Source organism: Panicum virgatum, chromosome 9K, assembly GCF_016808335.1.
Source record: "Panicum virgatum strain AP13 chromosome 9K, P.virgatum_v5, whole genome shotgun sequence".
Lineage (NCBI taxonomy): Eukaryota > Viridiplantae > Streptophyta > Magnoliopsida > Poales > Poaceae > Panicum > Panicum virgatum.
In genome coordinates this window covers 47,949,813-47,971,234 of record NC_053144.1, presented here as the reverse complement: position 1 = coordinate 47,971,234, position 21,422 = coordinate 47,949,813, and the positions used below count along the sequence as shown (strand labels likewise).

The 21,422-nt window shown below is 48.0% G+C and overlaps 3 protein-coding genes and 1 long non-coding RNA gene across 5 annotated transcripts; 2 read left to right on the top strand and 2 right to left on the bottom strand.

Moving 5' to 3' along the window:
* Positions 1–1,187: 1,187 nt before the first annotated feature.
* Positions 1,188–4,874, top strand: LOC120651833. Its single transcript, XR_005666335.1, has 5 exons — positions 1,188–1,471; positions 1,533–3,772; positions 3,908–4,006; positions 4,091–4,303; positions 4,406–4,874. It is a non-coding gene; the product is annotated as an uncharacterized LOC120651833 (long non-coding RNA).
* A 246-nt stretch (positions 4,875–5,120) lies between these two features.
* On the top strand, positions 5,121–9,872 carry LOC120651831 (monosaccharide-sensing protein 2-like). Of its 2 annotated transcripts, none has more exons than XM_039929468.1 (6): positions 5,121–5,375; positions 5,510–5,606; positions 6,010–6,576; positions 6,672–7,621; positions 8,737–8,924; positions 9,008–9,872. In XM_039929468.1, exons 2-6 carry the CDS (start codon positions 5,528–5,530, stop codon positions 9,441–9,443), a joined length of 2,220 nt encoding a protein of 739 aa, XP_039785402.1. In that variant the 5' UTR covers positions 5,121–5,375; positions 5,510–5,527; the 3' UTR covers positions 9,444–9,872. The 2 variants fall into 2 exon arrangements, with proteins under 2 accessions (XP_039785402.1, XP_039785403.1); XM_039929469.1 differs by lacking the exon at positions 5,121–5,375 and adding an exon at positions 5,396–5,413.
* A 1,726-nt stretch (positions 9,873–11,598) lies between these two features.
* LOC120651832 (RING-H2 finger protein ATL80-like) lies at positions 11,599–12,992 on the bottom strand. Its single transcript, XM_039929470.1, has one exon. The coding sequence runs from the start codon at positions 12,744–12,746 to the stop codon at positions 11,946–11,948; it is 801 nt and encodes a 266-aa protein (XP_039785404.1). The 5' UTR covers positions 12,747–12,992; the 3' UTR covers positions 11,599–11,945.
* A 5,572-nt stretch (positions 12,993–18,564) lies between these two features.
* On the bottom strand, positions 18,565–21,153 carry LOC120651829 (putative pentatricopeptide repeat-containing protein At3g25060, mitochondrial). The gene has a single exon (XM_039929467.1). The coding sequence runs from the start codon at positions 21,100–21,102 to the stop codon at positions 19,057–19,059; it is 2,046 nt and encodes a 681-aa protein (XP_039785401.1). The 5' UTR covers positions 21,103–21,153; the 3' UTR covers positions 18,565–19,056.
* Positions 21,154–21,422: the final 269 nt, after the last annotated feature.

Below are 21,422 nucleotides of genomic sequence, written 5' to 3'. Positions count from 1 at the left end.
ATCAAACGACGCAATTTGGAATAAAGTAAGGGAATTCATGATGACACATCTTATAGAGAATTGCACAAGGCGTAATCCAAGCACTTGTAGCTCCAAAAATGTCATCTTCATCTTGTGATAAGCACTGTAGATTGTGTAGTTTGGACCCCATCAGGTCGCCCACTTTGTTTGATCCTTCTTTGTTAATCACAAGATGCGCAAGGATGGGCCCAGGGCGGAGACAGGGGGGCCGGACAGGGGCCTGGCCCCCCATGGTTCCCAAATTTACATTAGAAATTTAAATTTTGATTAAATTTTTATATAAATTTGTATGGTTGGCCCCCCTAATAATAAAAAAAATCAACTTCCTAGCTCCGCCCCTGGATGGGCCACTCTGGAGTAACATGGTCCGTAGCCGTCCGTTTCAGAAACTGTGGTGCCCATCATCGCCTCTCCGTTCTAGTCTTGGCATGAAAAGCCCAGTGCCAACAAAAGAGAATCAAAATAGGCTGATGTGCATTTTTTTAAAAAAAACAAAAGGTTGAAAAAAAGGAGCTTATATATTAATTATATTAGAACTCATGCCATGCGTAGAGGTACAACCCATGGGTTTCTATTATCAACTCTATATTTATATTAGCAAATCTTATTCACTTAATTTCGATCAGTGTATATAGAACTCAACTCAAGCAACGTACAATTTAGAGTTTAAGACTACATCTCGAAATTAGGACTCAACTCAACTCAAGCAACATGTGAGTATAGGAGTTTTATAGTATAACAGTTTAGCAGTAAAACACAATGCCTCAACTCAACTCAACTAAATTCAGCTCAGCTCAGCTCAACTCAACTCAACTCAACTTTAGCAGTAAAACAGTTTTGTAGTATAAGAGTTTCTTCCAAATTAAACACCGTAAACCTTAATTTGACTCGAAGGGACGATTATGCAAGTACACGATGCCTCGGTGTCCATGTCGGCTGTCGCACATACTCCCTCCGTCCAGTAAAGAACGCAATCCAGAAATTCAAAATTTTCCAAAAAAAAATGCTAAAGTTCTACAGACTGGGTGCCTATACGAACTGGCGATAGCCAGACTCCAGCCCCCTCACGCATGCATGAGTCTTGTCATCGTAAAAAAAATCCAGCCCGAGGCTTTTTCTCCTCCACTCGTTACTCCACCACCAGCTGCCGCATCCTTCGCTACCGCACAACGAAAGCCACGGACCGGTAAAAAAAACAAAACAAATTGACCGCACCTTTCCTCATTCTCACCTCCAGGCCAGGCGCATCGCATCCTCCGCCTCCTCCCGCACCGGCCCTTCAATCCCAGCTCGTCCGCACTGCTCGCCTCGCCCGCGCGCTCTGCGCTAGCGCCATCGCCACAGCCACCGCGTCCGCCTCAGCCCCCGCCCCCATCAAGTGTCAGGGGACTTCCCGCCGCGTGCTGCTCGGACTCCTTAGCGCCGCCAGGTCGCCGTCGATCCCGGTGAGGTACGAAACCCTATACGGAGTTCCCAACCCATCCCCGGCCTCGTTCCATCATGCGGCGTAGGGGTGGCCACCGAAGGTGCCGAGATTGCTAACAGGGCGGATTTGTACGTGGAGGGGCCTTCGGTGGCCGATGGTGGGACGCTAAACGAGGATCTGCTTCTCGGACCTTCGGTGGCTGCACATTTGAATGAGGTGTTTGGTAACACGGATCCCATCTGTCATTAGGTTTTCATCAGCATGAATAATATTATGTGTGTCCTGGAGTGATTATGATAAATGCTTTTGTTCTAAGATCATGAACTCCTATATAAGATTTAGGTTAGCTGTCACAATGCCTTGTTATTAATTCGGTGTGGGAAATGATACACTGCTGCACAGGTTACTAGCACTTGTGATACTGAACTATAATTTAGGTATGGGATGTCATAAGAATTATCCTAGCTATCGAATTTATTGTTCTTATAAATGTCATGCCCAATTTAATTCTGTATGAATGCTGCTGCTGCGTGATGTTGCTGCTATGTGTACAACGATCAGTATATATATCTAACAAGCACCAAAATGGTTATGACTTTATATTACAGCACCAAAATACACTTACAGTATCCAGGATGTGACCACATAGTCACGACTTTATATTAGGACCACCATAGTCATGACTTTATATTACATCACCAAAATACACTTATAGTATCAAGGATGTGACCAAATAGTCATGACTTTATATTATGACAACCATAGTCATGACTTTATATTACAGTGCCAAAATACACTTACGAATTTACATGTCGTCATGTGCATGATTAGTGTCCCAAGGATGCGACCACATCCTCATATAGCTGTCGGTCAACACAAAGGCTTGTAGGAAGCATGCCTACCGCCTCCAGCTTGTCTTTGTCCATGTGAGGAATTTCATATCTGTTTCCTCCTCTATCTTTCATGACCTCAATCATACACCCTTGTAGTGTTAGGAACACCCTATTCAAAGTATCTGGATCATATTTATCAAACTCAGTTTTGACATTCTGAATCAAGTCATCCAAGTTCCTAGAGATCCTTTCATAGGTTAAGGACTGAAGAGAAGCAAAGAATCCTAGGTCTAGCACATTCAAATCTGGAGAATTTGCAGGTTGGTTGACGAGTCGTATGTCCAGCCCTGTTTGTGCTACAGCCATAGCAAATTCTTCGTCATCTACTGGCACATGTGAAGGGGCGTTGTCTTGCTGAATGTATATGGTTTGTCCTCTAAGTTCTCGTGGCCACCGTCGCATAATTGCTTTTAGAACTTTGCCAATCAGGTATGACCTCATAGTTCTTCGATCTACATTAATAGGCTTAGTGACTTCTGTCCCTCTCCCCCTATTACGGCTTCTTCTTTTTGCTTTTTCCTACAGTCAATGAAAACGATTAGTAAGGATCAAAAGTGTTAGCATAAACTAATGTAGCATAGTGAAACAAGATGATGTCGTACCTTTCTAACAAATGGCCACAGTCCTATCTTCCCATCAAAGAGGCAATTACCTGCACCATCGTATAGAGGTCTTCCTAATGCTGACAAGACCATAACTTTGCCAATACGATTCTTATTTTGTACTGTCCTATGTGGGTTGTCCTCGCCTGGAAGCATATAATACTTTGCGTACTTCGATGTGGTGTTGAACCACTTCTCGTCCATGTGGATGATGTTTTGCATTGCACTGAACTTGGGTTCATGTGGTAGTGTCCGCTGATCTAGCATTGCAAGACACCATTGGATCCTCTCTCTTTTGTTTTGTTCTGTCAATAGAGGCTTTAGTGTGCTAGAGTGGCGTCGTAGTAGCCCTTCCTTGAACCTGTTATGCAGAGTGCTCTTTCTGACACCAATTTCTTTTGCTAGAGATCGAATAGTGCTTCTTTTATGCAACGGAACACTAAGAACCTTAGATAGGTCTATTTGCAACTTTTTGCGGCCACATCTCTTAGGCTTTCTTGATCTAACATCAACTGGAATTCCTTGGGCACGACATTTTTTTGCTCGCTGCCAAATGCGTTGCACTTTATACCTGCTCACCTGGAATAATTGTGCTACATTAGTTGTAGCTTTCCTTTTTAGTCTTCCATGATCACTTCTGAGAAGCAATGCTTCATAAATTTGTTGTCGTTCAGTATCTGTTAAATTTCTAGACTGATGTGCATTGTTTTCATTTGCATGGTGATCAACATCCGAGTCATCCAACTCATCTTCATCAAAGATTATGTCCATAGCGTCAGCGTACACACCATAGTCATGCATATCCTCCATCAATCCTACAAAAAAAACAGGTGAGTTGCGGACCAATTGGTGCAGATTTGTAATTATTAATTTTTTTAGAATTGTGGGAGAAAATCAGTGCAAACAATCTGTTAAATCAGTGAAAATCAGTGCAAAAAAAACTCTTGATGCATGTGTTGCTGCAGGTCAGAAGGTTCAAAGTTAATATCAAATTCATGTGGACCATCAAAGTTGAGACATGCAGGCTGTGGATGCACTTCCTCTACTCCAATTGCTGCAACTTGGTGAGTCACAATATTTAGTAGGTGTATGAATCTAGTTGTAAATACGGAGTAATTCGAACTGAGCTTGTTCTTATTGCTGTCCAGATGCAATGAAGAGAAAAAGATCAGCTTCATGATGTTCTTGTTTTCCCTCCAAAGCATCAACATTAAAATCAATGACATGCATACCAAACAGTTCGTCGTGACGAAGATGTAGGGGCTCACCTTGTAGATGGGCTTCAGCTTCATAAAGTTGAATATCCTGGAGATGAGCCATCTCATCTTCTTCCTCATATGCAGGTTCTGCGTTGAGATCAGGTAAGAGGTCCCTGTGTTGATCTTGAAGTCGGGCTTCATCTTCATAAATCTGATGTTCCTGGAGATGAGGGATTGCATCTTCATCTTCTTGTTCATGTGCAGGTGCTTCATTGAGATCATGTAAGAGCTCTCCATATTGATCTGGAAGAATGTTGAGATCAGGTAAAAGCTCTCCATGTTGATTTGGGAGAACGTTGAGATCAATAGGCATGGCTGATATGAAAATGGGTTGTGACTGATGCGGTACGAGGGAGTGCTGCACTTATATGAGGGGGATTGGTTGGCAATAGGCGGGAAAGGACTTGGTTCATTTCAAATTTGGACCTGCGCGGGCTTCAACGTCAGCCACAAATTAGCATTGAGGGAAGCTATACTTTTTTTCTTGAGGACACGTGTGTGGCACTAGAGTTTTCCAGGCCAAACTGTGGCACTCCTTTTGTATTGACACGTGTATAGCATAGGGACTCATGGCTGTAATTTTATATTCTATTTTTGTACACCGTCTGTAACCTAAGCTGTAATCTGAACTTGTGCAGATCAATTTTAGAGGGATATTTTGGTCATTTGGCAAGGTGCTTGACTACTCCCTCAAGTCCTAAAATTGCTGTCTTTACTGGACGGAGGGAGTAATAATTCTCCCCTGCCTCTGCCCACCTGTCAATAAAAAAGCATTCTACCCACTAAATCGCACCCCAAACATGATATCTGTCCCCACATACCCTTGGTCCCACCATTCAGTGTTACTAAGCGTCACTACCTGGGTGCAACTGGAGCGAGGAATAAACCTAAACGCTGCGTCTCTCTCGTCTCACCACGCACACAGCCAGGACTCCCACCCCACGCTCCACTCTCACCTCACCTCACCCCCTCCGCCCCCCGGCTCCGCCTGCCTCCGCTCGGCCTCGCTCTCCAATCCCAGCGCACAGCGTGGCAAGGCTCGCCACCGTACTCCCCTCCACCGGCCACCTCACCGCCTCTCCAGATTCCACGCTATCGCCCCTCCGCCGCCTCTTAAGAAGGCGGCCCCGTGCCCGATCGGGGGGATCCCAAATCTCGGCCGCCAGAGCGGGGGGTAAGCGAGAGCCCTCTTCCGCTTGGGTTTTAATCTGCGTAGGCTGCTTGATTTTTGGGCTCTTGTTTCGCTCTTGCAAGATTTGGTGGTATGCTGATGAGTGATAAGCTTGTTTGTTACATGCGGCTGTGCAGGCGTAGATTTCGGCGGCCATGGGGGGCGCCGTGCTGGTGGCCATCGCGGCCTCCATCGGCAACTTGCTGCAGGGCTGGGATAATGCGACCATAGCAGGTAACTCACGGTAGATAAAGTTTATTTTATCTCAATTCGTACTATACTGTTGCACCTAGATGTCTTTTTATGCTGCCGGCTAGGGTCCAGGTTAGGTAGCAATTATTGGGATTCCTGTCGAGATCATGATGTGTTTGGTGGAAGCGCGCGCCTCACAGTATAAACATTTTCTGAAAGAGCTTTTCCTTGTTACTGTCCGATCGCAAGTTTACCAAGCGGTGATTTCCTCTAACGATTTTGAATCTATTACTGACGCGATTAAATAATTATATGGATGCACCACGCATGATCTCTCTATCCGACGCTTGTTGCCGTCCCAGTCAAGATGTTCCGAAAATTTCAATTGATACTGATAGCTTGACTTTGTTCTGACCCTGGTTGACCTGATGTCTGATCTTTGCAGGGGCGGTCTTGTACATAAAGAAGGAATTCAATTTACAGAGCGAGCCCCTGATTGAGGGTCTCATCGTGGCTATGTCCCTCTTTGGGGCAACTGTCGTCACCACATTCTCCGGGGCCGCGGCTGACTCCATCGGTAGGCGGCCCATGCTGATCGCCTCTGCTGTCCTCTACTTTGTTAGTGGGTTGGTGATGCTCTGGGCACCAAGCGTGTATGTTTTGCTCCTGGCAAGGCTCATCGACGGACTCGGTATCGGTTTGGCTGTCACGCTTGTTCCTTTGTACATCTCCGAGACTGCGCCAACAGACATTCGAGGGTTGTTGAACACGCTGCCACAGTTCAGTGGGTCTGGAGGGATGTTCCTTTCTTATTGCATGGTGTTTGGGATGTCTCTCTTACCAAAACCTGATTGGAGGATCATGCTCGGTGTTCTATCGATCCCCTCGCTTATATACCTTGCATTGACTGTCTTCTACTTGCCCGAATCACCGAGGTGGCTCGTGAGCAAAGGAAGGATGGCCGAGGCTAAGAGAGTCTTGCAAAGGCTGCGGGGAAGGGAAGATGTCTCAGGTTTGTTTGGAATTGCAGGATATATGGAATTCAGTGTGATTGTAGTAGCTATACATTTTTTTGTCACGATTGCTGATTTTGGATCAACTTTACAGGAGAAATGGCTCTTCTAGTCGAAGGCTTGGGTGTTGGGAAAGATACACGTATTGAAGAATACATAATTGGCCCTGATGACGAACTTGCTGATGAAGGGCTGGCACCAGATCCAGAGAAGATCAAATTATATGGACCTGAAGAAGGCCTATCTTGGGTTGCCCGACCTGTTCGTGGCCAAAGTGCACTTGGAAGTGCGTATGGTCTCATCTCTCAGCATGGGAGTATGGTTAGTCAAGGCAAGCCCCTTGTGGATCCTGTTGTCACTCTTTTTGGTAGTGTTCATGAGAAAATGCCCGAGATAATGGGGAGCATGCGTAGCACATTGTTTCCCAACTTTGGCAGCATGTTTAGTGTTGCGGACCAGCAGCAGGCTAAAGCTGACTGGGATGCCGAGAGTCAAAGGGAAGGCGATGAGTATGCTTCAGATCATGGTGGAGATGACATCGAGGATAGCCTCCAAAGCCCACTTATTTCTCGTCAAGCAACAAGCGTGGAAGGAAAGGAGATTGCTGCACCTCATGGTAGCATAATGGGTGCTGTGGGAAGAAGTAGCGGTCTTGTGCAGGGAGGGGAGGCAGTAAGCAGCATGGGCATTGGTGGAGGATGGCAATTGGCATGGAAATGGACTGAGAGAGAAGGTGCAGACGGGCAAAAAGAAGGTGGCTTCCAACGTATTTACTTGCATGAGGAGGGCGTACAAGGCAACAGGGGTTCTATATTGTCATTACCAGGGGGGGATGTCCCTCCTGGTGGTGAATTTGTCCAGGCCGCCGCTCTTGTAAGTCAACCAGCTCTTTACTCCAAGGAACTGCTGGAGCAGCATGCTGCTGGTCCTGCAATGGTACATCCATCTGAGGCAGTTGCTAAAGGTCCAAAATGGGCTGACCTGTTTGAGCCTGGAGTGAAGCATGCACTGTTTGTTGGCATTGGAATACAGATACTGCAACAGGTAAGAAGATTTTTTTTTCTATCCAATATATATATATATATATATATATATATATATATATATATATATATATATATCCTATGCCCCTAAATGCACCTGGTACCTAGTTTAGCACTTTAGAGACGCTCACAGAATTTCTTCTAGTGAATTAATGAATTAAAGCTATTTCTTTTAAAACTAAATAGTTAAGCTAAAAGCATCTTGCTGCTATGTACTGCACTTCTGCTAATAAATTGTTATAATTCCTACTCTGGTCATACTAACAAATGTTCACCTAGCAATTATAGTGAGCAACTCAGTGGTAATTTCTAGTTGTTTCTGAATCTGAAGAAGGAAACAAACCTGATGATACAAGGGATGCTAATCTGGGTGGCATAGTTTTACTGATCACACTTCATGTGCTACAGATAAATCTTTAGGTCCTAACACGAGTGAAATCAGCTTTGATATCTTGTAGTAGTCAATCTGAAAAGAAACGTGGTGGCGTTGTGTAAAAAACACATAAAAAATCTATTAAATAAGATTCTCGAGTATACTTGATCATGGGTCACTCGAACTGACGAACCCGACCTGACCCTACCAATATGTGGGCCGGGCTTGGGCTGAAAATTTCGACCTACAACATAACTTCAGCGGGGCACGAGATGATTTTTAACCTGAAACCTGAAAAAACCCGACCTGAACCCTACCCGTCCTCGTGTTGAGCCGGGCTCAGACCAAAAAATCCAGCCTGGTGGTCAGGCCGGGCCGGGTTCAGGCTGAAGAAAAAGAAACATCATTTTTTTTACCCAACCTAACCTAACCCATGATCAGGTCTATTATGGAGAACTGTTGTAAGTGGGCAGTCCCAATTCTAAGATACTGGAGAACTGTAGTAAGTGGGCTGTGGGAGCGCTCAATGTTGTTTTGGTCACAACTTGATTAACAGGTATTTATCAGAAGCTGGAAATTGTAATGTTGATCTCGTCTCCACATTCACTTGCATGGACATTCATGTATACATTTGCCACATTCAGATTTGTGACATAATTTGGTTATCTTTTAACTACTTTCCCTGTCATTATTGTACTCAATGTGTTAGTATGTTGATTATTAACTTTGTCTTGTTTATGCAGTTTGCTGGCATCAATGGTGTTCTCTACTATACTCCTCAAATTCTTGAACAAGCAGGTGTTGGTGTTCTTCTTTCCAACATTGGACTTAGCTCATCTTCGGCATCTATTCTTATCAGTGCCTTGACAACCTTACTGATGCTTCCGAGCATTGGTATTGCAATGAGGCTCGTGGATATGTCTGGAAGGAGGTTAGACTTTGTGTTTGATATGCTATTGTGGATTATGTTGAATAAAGTTTTGGCAGAAGTAATTAAAGATGGTTCTCTTTCAGGTTTCTTCTCCTTGCGACAATCCCTATCCTGATAGTTGCACTATTTGTCTTGGTCGTGGTCAACATTGTGGATATGGGAAAAATGGTTCATGCCGCACTCTCCACGATCAGCGTCATAGTCTATTTCTGCTTCTTTGTCATGGGGTTTGGGCCTATTCCCAATATTCTTTGTGCAGAAATCTTTCCCACCACTGTTCGTGGCATCTGCATAGCCATCTGCGCCTTAACATTTTGGATCGGTGACATCATCGTGACATACACACTCCCCGTGATGCTGAACGCCATTGGGCTCGCCGGTGTCTTTGGGATATATGCCGTCGTTTGCATCCTGGCTCTTGTATTTGTGTACATGAAGGTGCCGGAGACAAAAGGCATGCCCCTCGAGGTCATCACCGAGTTCTTCTCTGTTGGAGCAAGGCAAGCCAGGGAGGACTAATCGCCCAACCCGGCGATCAGTGTCGCCGGCAGTAATTTTGTGGTTTCCAAACTTCACCGTGGTTAGTTAATCCTCTGATGCCGTGTGAAAGATACTTGACCGACCAAGAAGGGGACCGGGGGGACGGTGTGCCTAAAGATCATTTTGCCATCGTGAGGCTTGATGCTGTCATTGGCCGACTTTTGGAACTAGGGTGTGTAGATCATCATCTGTTTTTTTTTGGGGGGGGGGGGGGGGGGGGGGGGCTCGGGAGACTCTGTGTTCGTTGTAATCCTTTTTGCCCTATGTAACTAGTGTGTATGACTGTTATGCTACTGGTTTCGTTGTCTTGTCAGCTTCTCTTCACCGCTTGAGTCCTGGATATGCAGCAATCATGTTTATCGCCAGTGCAGCTGTTCTCTCAGCTTATTGGCAGCTTCTAAAGCGAAAGGGCCTTTGTGTTCCGGTTGCCCAGGAAAAGAATAGTGACTTGTTACTGATCACCATCTCTGGAGCAGGAAAGACACTGCATAATTTAATATGGTGATTATCTCCAATGGAGACTCTGGTAAGTGCAACTCCTACTTGCCGTCAGAGTAGAGCCAATAATCTGCTGCTCAGCAGCTCTTGTGCATTTTCAGGGTTGCTCAACCCAGAATGCAGCGGAATAAAAAAAAAGGGCTATGTGTTCACTTAGTTGTAGTGGTACTCCTGGAGATTTGGGTGGCAAAGCTAGCGAGGTCCCAAGTTGCCGGCAAGCCTTTTGGGCTTTTGGGCTGAGGAATATCTGGGGGAGATCCCGGAGGAGCCATGGACCCATAGTCCTCCCATCTGGCCCTTTTCAGATACACAAGCACATCAGGTGCACGGCGCTGGAATGGTGTTGGATCCTGGTGATTGGATCATGCTTTAGCGCTTTGCTTTGTTGAGATTGCCCTTCCATTACTGTTTGGGTAGTGGCAAGAACAGTGGAGCGGAGGTTATCCAATCCGATGGAGACACCAGACGCCGGGTATCGGTAGTGACCAGTGAGTGATCCGAGAAACTCCAGAACGTGTAATGCACAGGTCCGAATTTCTGAGCATTTTGGGCATACAGTATACACTGGTGAAGTGGTGATCGATTCGCGAAGAACGCCACAATTACAAAATTTCATCTTCTCGCTCTTTGGTCAATTTTGAAGACCATTTCTCTTTCTTCTTCGTGTTCTTGGTTGAGTTTTGAATGACTCCCAGTCCCAGTTGGCACTCTGACACCTGCTGACCGGAGTGCTGACCGAGACAGTAGATTCCGAAACGGGAAAAGGGAGAACACCCTTTTTAGTTTTTCCTGCCTCGCTTTGTTAGGGTATGGAGTAATAATTTAAATTATACGCGAACAAAGCCAGCAGGAGAAGGGAGTCTCCGCGGCGCGCGGCAGTTGGGAGCTGACGCTATTGATACGCATACGCCGCAGGTAGTCAGTCTCCTACTACTACCACTCACTCCATCGCTGGATTGCTGGAGCAGTGGAGCTCATCTTCTTGACCTCTCGTCACGTCGGCACCAACCACACATGGCATGATCCCCGGCGCGCCAGCACAGCCGAAATTTCGTGTGGGAACGGCGTGCCCTTTCGCCATATCGCCCATCTCTACCCAAAAAAACAAAAAAAAGTGGTGGTAATCTATACCAATCCAGCTCACGATGTTGCTTCTTCAGTTAACAGTCAACACAAGTTTCTTCAATCTTCAGGATCTGCTAAATCCCATTTGAGAACCGGGAGCTGTTGAGCCGGCAGGTTTCTTCGGTGGCAGCCAGGAACGAATAAAGAAACGGGAGCAGGTTCTGCGGTTTCTTTCCCCTTTTTTTAGCGCAGTAACCGATGGCGCTTCCAGTTATTATCTTGACGTTGATGGAAGACAAAAGGTGGGTGATCGCATCGCGCGCGGTCACATGCCTTCGGCGATCGCCCCGTCCCGCCGCGGCAGGGGGACAGGGGCAGCGACCTAACGCCGAAGCAGACGGCTCGTCCACTCCACTTCGCACACACAGCTCCCCTAGCCCATCCCGATATCCCATCACGCGTCCAGCTAAGGCAATGATCCAACGGCCTGTCAACTTCTCAAGAACACAGCAGCGATGGGAATGGGAAGCAGCTGCCTCTAGTCCATCTGTTTTCTATTTGCCCGGACTACTGGTCTCCAACAGCCTTTCAGTTCTACGAGTACAAACTATTTACATTACAAATATAATTTTTTTTAGCCCCTCACAATTCACACGTATGCACAATTTACAGTTGAAGCAATTGCAAGTTGCCAACAGATTTCAGCCGGAGAACTCCAAAACCAAAAGGTTGTACAAAAAGAATCACATTTCTAGTTATTCTTCTTCTTTTTCTTTTTTTGCATTGCTTTAGAGGGGGGTCTTCGCTGCGCTACTGGCATGTGGGCCCGGGGAGATGGGGGCAGCTCAACTACCGGACCGACCATGGGCCCGCTCGTCAGCAATCAATCAACCGGCCAACTACTGCAGAATGCTGATGCTACGGCAAGAATCCCCCGGGGCCGCCGCCGCCGCGGCCCCGGCCGGTGCCAGCAGCGGCGGCGGCGGCGGCGGCGGCGGAGGACGAGGAGGAGGAGGAGGCGAGGACGGCCTCCAGGACGACGGCCTCGCACTTGCGGCACCGCTTGGGCGGGGCCGGGTCGTCGAGCACGATGGGGCGGCGGCAGGACGGGCAGGAGGAGTTGGAGCGCAGCCAGGTGTCGACGCACGCGACGTGGAACCCGTGCCCGCACTGCGGCATCACGCGCACCTCCTCCCGCTCGCCGAACTCCGTCAGGCAGATGGCGCACTCCGCTAGCAGCTCCTCCGCCTTCGCCTCCTCCTCCCCCTCCGCCGCCGGCGCCGCGCCCCGCGCCGCCGCGGCCGCCGCCACCGCGTCCGCGTACGCCAGCTTCGGCAGCGCCTTGAGCGCCTTCTTCTTCAGCCCCTTGGTGGTGGCCGTGGTCGTCGTGGTCGCGCTCGCTTGGTGCCCGCCGCCGCCGTCGAAGTGCCCCGCCGCGTCGCCCGGGTTGCTCGTCGGGGACGACGGGCCGCCGCCGGCGGCCCCGGCGCCCCTGTTGCGGCGGGAGCGGGCGCAGCGGGCGACGGCGGCGAGGCCCACGACGCAGATGAGCGCGCAGAGCAGGGCGGCGAGGATGACGACGACATCGGAGTTGACGCCCGCGGGCGGGTCGGCGGGCGGGATGCCCGGGATGCGGTTGGGGTTGGCACCGGCGCTGTCGCTGCCGCTGCCGGCCTGGAGGAGGCGCCGCGAATACGCCGGCGGCGACGGCCAGGGCATCGCCGGCGGCGGTGGTTGGGGGGCGTTTCCGTAAAAATGGAGCGGCGAGAGGACGGAAAGGGAGGTCCCGGTCTCGGAGGTCGGGATGGTTAATGACGGAGGGGCAAGCGTCCGGGTGAAGCTTTCGGGTTGGGGAGTGGGAGGACGACAGCAGCCTGAGCTGTGGGCTGAGGGCACGCTTGACCATTATGCCCTTGGTATTTCTCTCTCTGTTTTTTTTTTGTCCAAGGTTTTATTCAGCTCTTCGAGGAAAATGGAAAAACACATTGGTAACACTTCCCAAATGGCGCAAGGAAAATCGATCAATGTACACACGAAAGTAAATTTAGCAATTTAGATGTGCACTCAAATTTGAATTTGGGTACGGTGAAGTTTCGTGATATGTTTATATTTTGAATTTTGATTGCATAATCCTAATTGTGTTAGGTGTAGAGCATTCCCCACATGTAGACTTGATAGGCCAAGACTTTGTAGCTAGAAGTTGATACTCAAGCCTATTGATACTGTACAACTTAGTGGAGCGGTTGCAATCTTTAATGACACCATCTCGCTATCAAGGAGGAAGACCAACATGGTGCATTTCACTCCAAATGTTTGGAATTCTCTAGGGCTTGTGGAGCCATCAACCATCCACCAGCAATTGATGCGATTACCGCAAGAATCAGCCACTAGTATAGAAGTATCTGCCAGATAACATCATAGTGACCCATTGCTAATCGGCCATTTAAATGTCACTTAAGGCTGATTGAAGTGGGGAGAGGAGAGTGTTCCATTTTCCCTCCCAATTTAAAAAAAAGCAGCCATTTTCCTTCTCAATTTTTTTAAAAACAGCATGTTTCCTTCTAACAATATCACATAAGATGGGAGATCAGCATACATGCAGGTATACAAGTCACAGGGTATGTGTAGGAGGAGACGCACTTGTGCGACACAAACAAAGAGTTGTCATCAGTTGGCGTCAGCCACGCATCAGCAGTTTTATGATGTATTCGGATCGGATACGGATGAAATCGGATCCGGATGCCATCTTTTACCACTTTTAATCCGAATACGAATGCGGATGCTGATCTTATCTGATACAAATACAAAATGGATAGTTCAAATTCGGATTCAGATCCGAATACCTTGTCAATTTGAAACATAGCGTCATCATGAGTATCAATTTACTTTGTTAATGATTTTGTAGGATATCAGAATTATTATACAAACAGAGAGTAAAAGAGTAGAAGATAGCTAATAAAAAGTAACATATTTATCTATGTATAGCTTTGATAATTAAATATATCAAACTAGTTTTAAAAGTAAAGAAAATAAATATTCAATAAATATGTAAATACTTAATAATTAGGATAATAAAATGATTTCACCATTAATTAAATAAGTAATTTGAATCATACAAATTAATTTTGTCATTATATAAATATATTAAAATAGTTACACTTAATTTTTTATATCATTAATAATATTGGAATTAATATTATTAGTCATCTAGCTTTTTAAATAATTTAAATGGTGTACATCATTAAGTAAATAGCTGATAAGTTTAAGATGGTTTCCCTACTCTTTTTTTTGCGGATACGGATTTGGTTGGATATTACACATTTATTTCGAACACGGATATGAAATCGAATAGAGAACAATTCTGAGAATCGAATTCAGATACATCCACGTAGCATCCATATTAAAAATGAATATAAATACTAATATTCATATTGATGTAAAAGGATACAAATACGGATAATTCAGAATAATTCAGATGTTGAGCCATCCATACCCACCCTCAGCTGCCACTCGAATGCCCTAAGCCCCAGATGAGATGAGATTTTTTTTTAAAGCACTCAGGAGCACTGAGGAATCATGTAAGAACTCAATTTGAGCACCCGTGCAGACCGCACACTCACACATGGATGGGCTGCCGGGAAGTCCGAGAACATGCCACCGAGCACCTCACACACACGCGCACACACACTCATGCAGGCGCTCAGTCCCCTCAGGGGAAAATCGCCGTGACACCCGAAACTCGAGCCAGACAGGTCTCGAGCTCGGGCGGGCAGCGCTCCACCGAGCGTGCCTATCACTGAGCCACAGGCGCGAAGCAAACAGCCGCTTTTCCAGGTCAACAATGGGTGAACTGAACAAACCTCCAGAGTGGTTGCAATAAAAAAAGCTGCCCCCCAATCATCGGCAGCAGAGACCACAACCTGTTGCCAGGGAGGTTCAGCCCCAGCCGAAGCCGGAGCGGCACCTGCACACGATCCCACATGGGGGGCAGCCGGGCAGGGGCTTGGGTGTGGCAGGTGCAGGTCCGGAAGTGGATCGGTCTCCAGCCGCAGCAAGCCAGCAACCAAAGCGTCGTCCCGCAACCGCACACTGCGACGCTGGTTCACAAAGCTCCGACTCGATGAGCAAGCAAACGCTATCTAGGACCACGCCCCCACGCCCGCGAGATTCGCCGAGATCAACGCGCGCCATGCCAGCGACCTCTTCCTTTGCTGGCCTGCCACCTTTCCCCCGGGTCGTTTTCCCGGCGACAGAAACACGCCCGCGGCCGCGAAAGCTCCACCGCCGGGGCGCGCGCCTTTCTCGGCCGCCGTCGCTGTCTCGGCCAGGCCAGCCCCTGCGTGCGCCCACACGGCCACCGCCCGCGCCCTCGCCGCGCGGCAGCCTCCGAGGCCGGCGCGGCGCGAGAGCCGGGGGTCGACACGGGGGTGGCGACTTGTGGACGGGGAGGGGGAGATGTCGTGCGCGGCCGGCCCGGCGGCGCCCGTGCGCGCGCAGGAATAATTCAGGGACGGCGGGTGACGGACGGGATGGTGGTGGTGCCGGTGCACCGGACGTCCGTGCGGGACTGCAGGTGACCGGTGTCGCCATCGGTGGTGGTAGGCACCGGCCACCGGTGGATACCGGACAGGAATGGCCATCGGTGTGGTGGGGTTAGTGCCGGAAATGGCGGTAGGACTCCCAGCGACCGCGGCACGGCGACTCTTGCGCGCGGCAGGAATGGTTGCGTACAGCATGCTACGGCTCAATGAGGAATTGGGGGGCATTTCTGATGAGACGCCTATGCAGCGGATAACGATCCAAGTTTCCAACTTCTCATCTTTCGAAAGAAATTTTCTTTCTGTCCGTGCCTTTTGCGCTGATGGATTTGCTTCAGATCATCAGCTCCTTTTGTGTCCGTGCTGTTAGAGCATCTGCAAGACCTTTTTATATTTATGAATAGTTAAAAATCAGATATAGCTATTATGTAAAATAAAATAGCTAGCGAAAAATAGATGAAATTCAACAGTTTCTTCAAAATTCAAAAAAGGATGGCTAGCGCTCAGCGCTAGGCAAAGATGTCAGCGGCACCCCTAGATAGAAAATGAAGATAGAAGACGAGGTAGATATTTTTTGTCTTCATTTTTTTAGCTAACTCACTCGAGATATATGAGCTCTTAGAGATGCTAGTCGCCTACGCTACAACTCGTATCAACCATGGGCTCTGTTTGCGTTGCCTGTTGCGTGCTAGAGTTATAAACTTACAATTTTGCCGCAAAAACCTGTAGAATAAATTATAGGGAATACAAAGAAAAGAAAAAAGATGACTAGTATTAGGCTAGTCTTAGTGGGAGTTTTATGGAGGGTTTGATGATATTAAATACTTTTAATTTTGCTGACATGGCAAGGAAAGAGAAGGATAAAATTTCATGAGATGTGAGGAGAGTTTCATCACCATAAAATTTATCTGATATAATTACTTAGTTCTTAACTTAGATATTCATGTCCATAAAACTCCCACTAAAACCGGCGGCGCACCCGCACGTTGACCCTGCGTCCCTGCCAATCGGTGGCCCAATTAGGATGTCAGTGTAAATGCCAACGAAACCACCAAAGCAGAGCACACGATGGTGATTGGTGAGAAGAAAGCTGACAGCGCATGTCGTTGGTGTACCGTTGTACCTCCAATAAGAAATTACGAACTATTTTATTAACAAAAAATATTTGGACCAGTTTTAATAAGAGTTTCATGAAGAATTTCATAATATTAAATACACTGACATGGCAAAGAGAGAAAATGATAAAGTTTCATAAAATGTGAAGAGAGTTTTATCACCATCAAATTCATCTGGCACAGTTACCTAGTTCTCAGTCTAGATAATTGTGCCCATAAAACTCCCACTAAAACCGGGCTTAGATGAAGTGTGTATCTCCATTTGCTAACGATTTACACATTTTAGTATTAGTTGAAATAGGACAGGACTTTCCACTGGGTAGAGCTTCCGTAAAACTGAACCTTCATAATTTTTTGCTTCTCTGGGTTTTTTCCTCCTTTTTTTCATAGTTTTTTTTCCTACTATTTAATTTTTATTTTTGTTGGGATCTTTGCTTCTTAGATGCTCAAACAGGGAGCATGAACCGTATGAAAATGACAGTGAAAGTAGGCGTTTAATTCTCCAGTAATAACCAGAAAATTCAACACCGTACACTGTGGAGAGAGGGGGCTATTTATATCCCTACCGCTCGGCTAGATTTTCCTAATCTGCCCCCTTCCAACTCATGTACAGCTCACTTACAGCCGGTTTCGGGGTAAAATTACAAGGTGAGAGGTGTACAAATCCGACCTTCTCACGTATTCACATTTTACACGCACGCCTATTCCCGACGAAGGTCTTTGTGTCCTTCGTCGGGTCTCATCCTGATGCTTGATAACCTTCGGGCGCCGAGGTCCTTCGTAGGCCCCGGGTCACTTCTGAGTGATCAACCATGACCTTCGTATCTAAAGGTGACCTCCCTGGTCCTTTCGAAGGTCTTGTTCTCATGGCTTGTGCTCCCGGACGAGCAACTGCATCCTTCGGTCCCCCGAAGATTGGTCCCCTGGCCTGGGGCGATCCCGCGAGCGACCGTCGCCCTTCGGGTGTGCTCGCCTTCCTTCGTTGGAGCCCTGCAAACGAGTTAGGGAGCATTTCCGAGGGTGTGATCGACCTCCGGGAGTCTACCCGAAGGTCCAATCCCCAACAATTTTTAAAATAGGAAGTTCGAGATAGAACTCGGGTACTATATTCTTTGTGCTACTAGATAGCTCAAAGTTAAAAAAACAGGTATCTCAAACAACTTAAAAAAAACATGAACCTCATGGTATCCATGAGAATATTACCAACCTAGGGGCAGGGGATTGCTGGAGGTAACCACCAAATCTACTTACCACCCGGGGTCGCTTCACCTTTGCTGATCGGCACGATCCTTGGCCACCATGATTGTTCTACTCCCAGTCCTGGGGCCGGGGCAGATACATTGCCCAGACAGAACAGCGGGCTTTGTGAAGAGTGTTGAATGATGGAGCCTTGTTTTCCTTGTCGTGGAGATGGTAGACTATAAGAACTTAAGAAGGGGGTACTCGTGAAATCTTCCTTTGACACACAAACTTGGCAGATTTGATTTGTGTTCGATGCGAATGTAATCCCTGTTTTGAACATATATAGCACGGTTTCTTAATGTTCAAGAAACTTCAGAGGGCGCGCTGCTACAGAATGGATTATGAATTTATGATTGACTGCCCCTCTTGATCCTTCACAGTGGAGAAGAGCATGGTGTTTGTGTTGCAGCTTGCGGGTTCCCACAGGCTTTCAGTGCTGGACGGAAGCTGGGCGGGGGGAAAGCAGAAGAGGCCGCGTGCATCTCAACGGTTGCTTCACTTGTCGTCAGTTCCAAGATGTTTCGTTTGGCTTTCCAATACAGGCCGGACAGGATGAAGGAATCCGTTGCCCCCGTGGTACTCCTGGCCGCAGATTCTCGGGTTAGGTAAGTGAATGATGGAAGAGGGAATGAGACAGACATGGCAACCATGAAGGATTGTTTGAGTTGATGTTTATAGGACTTTAGTTGACTGGAGTAAACTTCTTTCAGCCAACTAAACAAGGATCAGCACCAGGTTCAGCGAACTGTTGTTTCTTTTCAAGAAAAGGGAGAGCTTATATTAAATTAACAGATCATGTTCACGATCAAGATCTGAAGCTGCCAGGCAGGAACACCTTTAGAAACAAAACCAGAAGAGAGCTCTCCCCTACTAGTCTGCCCTAATTTATAAGCCGCTCCATTTGCACTCCGGTTGCACTTTGAAGCACTGGAATATTCTCAGCGTCATTTTTTTTCTTCTACGATGATGCGGTGAACTATTGTTTTTTGCATCAAAGGATTTTGAGGTCAAATTTACTTGAACACAACCGGTATGCATTCTGCCAGTTCTCTGCAGCCAACTGGACCAAATATCAACACTAGGTGACTGAACTGCCCAAGCTACACACAGGCGTGCCTCAACAGTCAGACATAATCACCAGTAATCTCTACAAGAACAGGCCCCGTCTTTGAAATGGTGGAAACGCTTCGCATCTCGGACAACAATCTCCCGGTCGACAATCTTTGAGATATACTTGATCGCATCATGGCAATTGCCACAGACCCTGAGGTTCTTGATGATCACGAGCCTCGTTCCAGGGCTGGTGTTCAACAAACCAAAGGCGATGGCCAGCCGCTCGCTATGGTAGCTGAGAAGCTGCTCCTTCACTCCTTCCTCGAGGTCATGGTACACAAATTCTGTTCTCAGAACATAACCCATCTTCCTCATCTCAGAATCAAGCTTCGCGACCATTTTTAGGATCTCCTGATGCTGAGGATGGCTCTGGTCTTCCATCACGAACATGTGGCGCATTCCATGGACCTCTACCAAGCTATAGCCAGGTACTTTCTTGCTGCCGCTATCCTTCATTAGCTTTCTGGCTTCCCTGACCTTGTCCCACTTCTTTGCAGCGGCATAGAGATTTGATACCAGTGCAAGGACACCTATGTCCTCAGGTCGCGACTCAAGGATCTTTTCTGCTATGTTTTCTCCAAGCTCTAGCTTCTTGTTATTCAAGCAACCTGAAAGCAGAGCAACCCAAATTGCAATGGTCGGTTCAGTTTGCATTGATGCCAGCAGGTCATTGGCTTCTTCCACAAGACCCGAACGTGCTAAGAGATCAACTATACATACATAATGCTTTTCTGCAGGTTCAATGCCAAACTCCTTACTCATGCGATCAAACCAGAATTTCCCTTCCGCCACAAGACCAGAGTGGCTTAGAGCTGACAGAAGAGAAGCAAATGTGGCATGATCAGGATTTATTCCATTTTTGTTCAGTTCTTGGAAGAGAGCAAGGGCATCATGACCACGTCCATGAGTGCCACAGCATGCAATCATCGCATTCCACAAAACCAAGTCTCTCGAGGAAACCCTATCGAAAAGCTTTTCAGCACTTTCCAGGGAGCCACATTTGGAGTACATGTCAAGAATTGAAGTACCCAAAATACAGTGAAGCTCAAGCCTCCTCAAGATGAAGCCATGTATAGACTTCCCTAGCTTCAGGAGTCCCATATCAGCGCAAGCTAGGAGTGCACTAACATGTGCCCCTGAATCAGGCTGAAGCCCGGAAGTTGACAACTCTCTGTACAAATCAAGTGCCTCATCTGCATGACTGTTCTGCACAAACCCAGAAATCAGCGCGCTCCATGAAACAGCATTCCTGTACGGCATCATTCTAAACACTCGGCGTGCCACATCAAACTTCCCATTCTTGGCGTACATGTCCACAAGGCTCGTCGTCGCAACAACATCCATCCTCATACCATGCCGCAGTATGTACCCATGAACTGAGGCCCCCGTTTGGGCATCCCCTGTTGCTGCGCAAGCTTGTATAACCCCAACCATGACCACCCCGTCCCCCTCCACGCCGTCCTCCCGCATCCTCCTGTACATACCAAGCGCATCCACCGGCCTCCCGGCGCTCACGAACCCAGCAACCATCGTGCTCCACGAAACACGGTCCCTCCTCGGCATTCCGTCGAACACCCTGACAGCGTCCCCCATGGCACCGCATCTCGAGTAGAGGTGGAGCAGCGCCGAGCAGACGAACACGTCCTTGCTGTAACCGGCCTCGAACGCGCGGCCCTTGATGCTTTCCGCGGCGGCGAGATCCCCGAGGCGCGCGCACGCGGAGAGCGCGAGCGTGAAGGTGGTGCTGTCGGGGCGCGCGGCGGGCGGGAGGGCGCGGAAGACGCGGAGCGCGGTGCGATGGGAGCCGCCCCGAGAGTGCGCGGCGAGGAGCGCGTTCCAGGCGGCTATTGAGGATGGGGAGGCGGGGGAGGTCGCGAGGGTGGACTCCGCGGCGTCGAGCGCGCCGGCGCGGGCGTAGGCGGCGGCGAGCGACGCGAGGAGATGGTTGGAGGAGGAGACGATGAGGAGGGCGTGGAGGCGAGTGAGCGTCGCGAGCGTGGGGCTGGAGGAGGAGGAGAGGACGCGGCGGAGGCGGCGCTGGTCGGCGAGCAAGGCGGGAAGGCGCATAGCATTTGGAGCGGCAAGGGAAGGGAAAGGGGACGGGATCTCCGGCCAGGCGGCCATAGGAGTCAGCGGTGCGACCCAAATTGGGCTAGTTATCACGCAGGTTTAGGCCCATTAGAGAAAACAATTTGGCCCAAAATACGACAGGCCAGAGGTTACATACAGAGTGACGGCCCAAGTTGCAGTACCTTTTTTTAAAATAAAAAGGTACAGTACTACAATTTTTAGTTGAAGTTGCTGTGTAAAGTTAGCATCAGCGAACAGTAGTCCTCATCACTGTTAAGATACTACTGTTATCACCCTAGCTTTCTCAATTCTCAGCT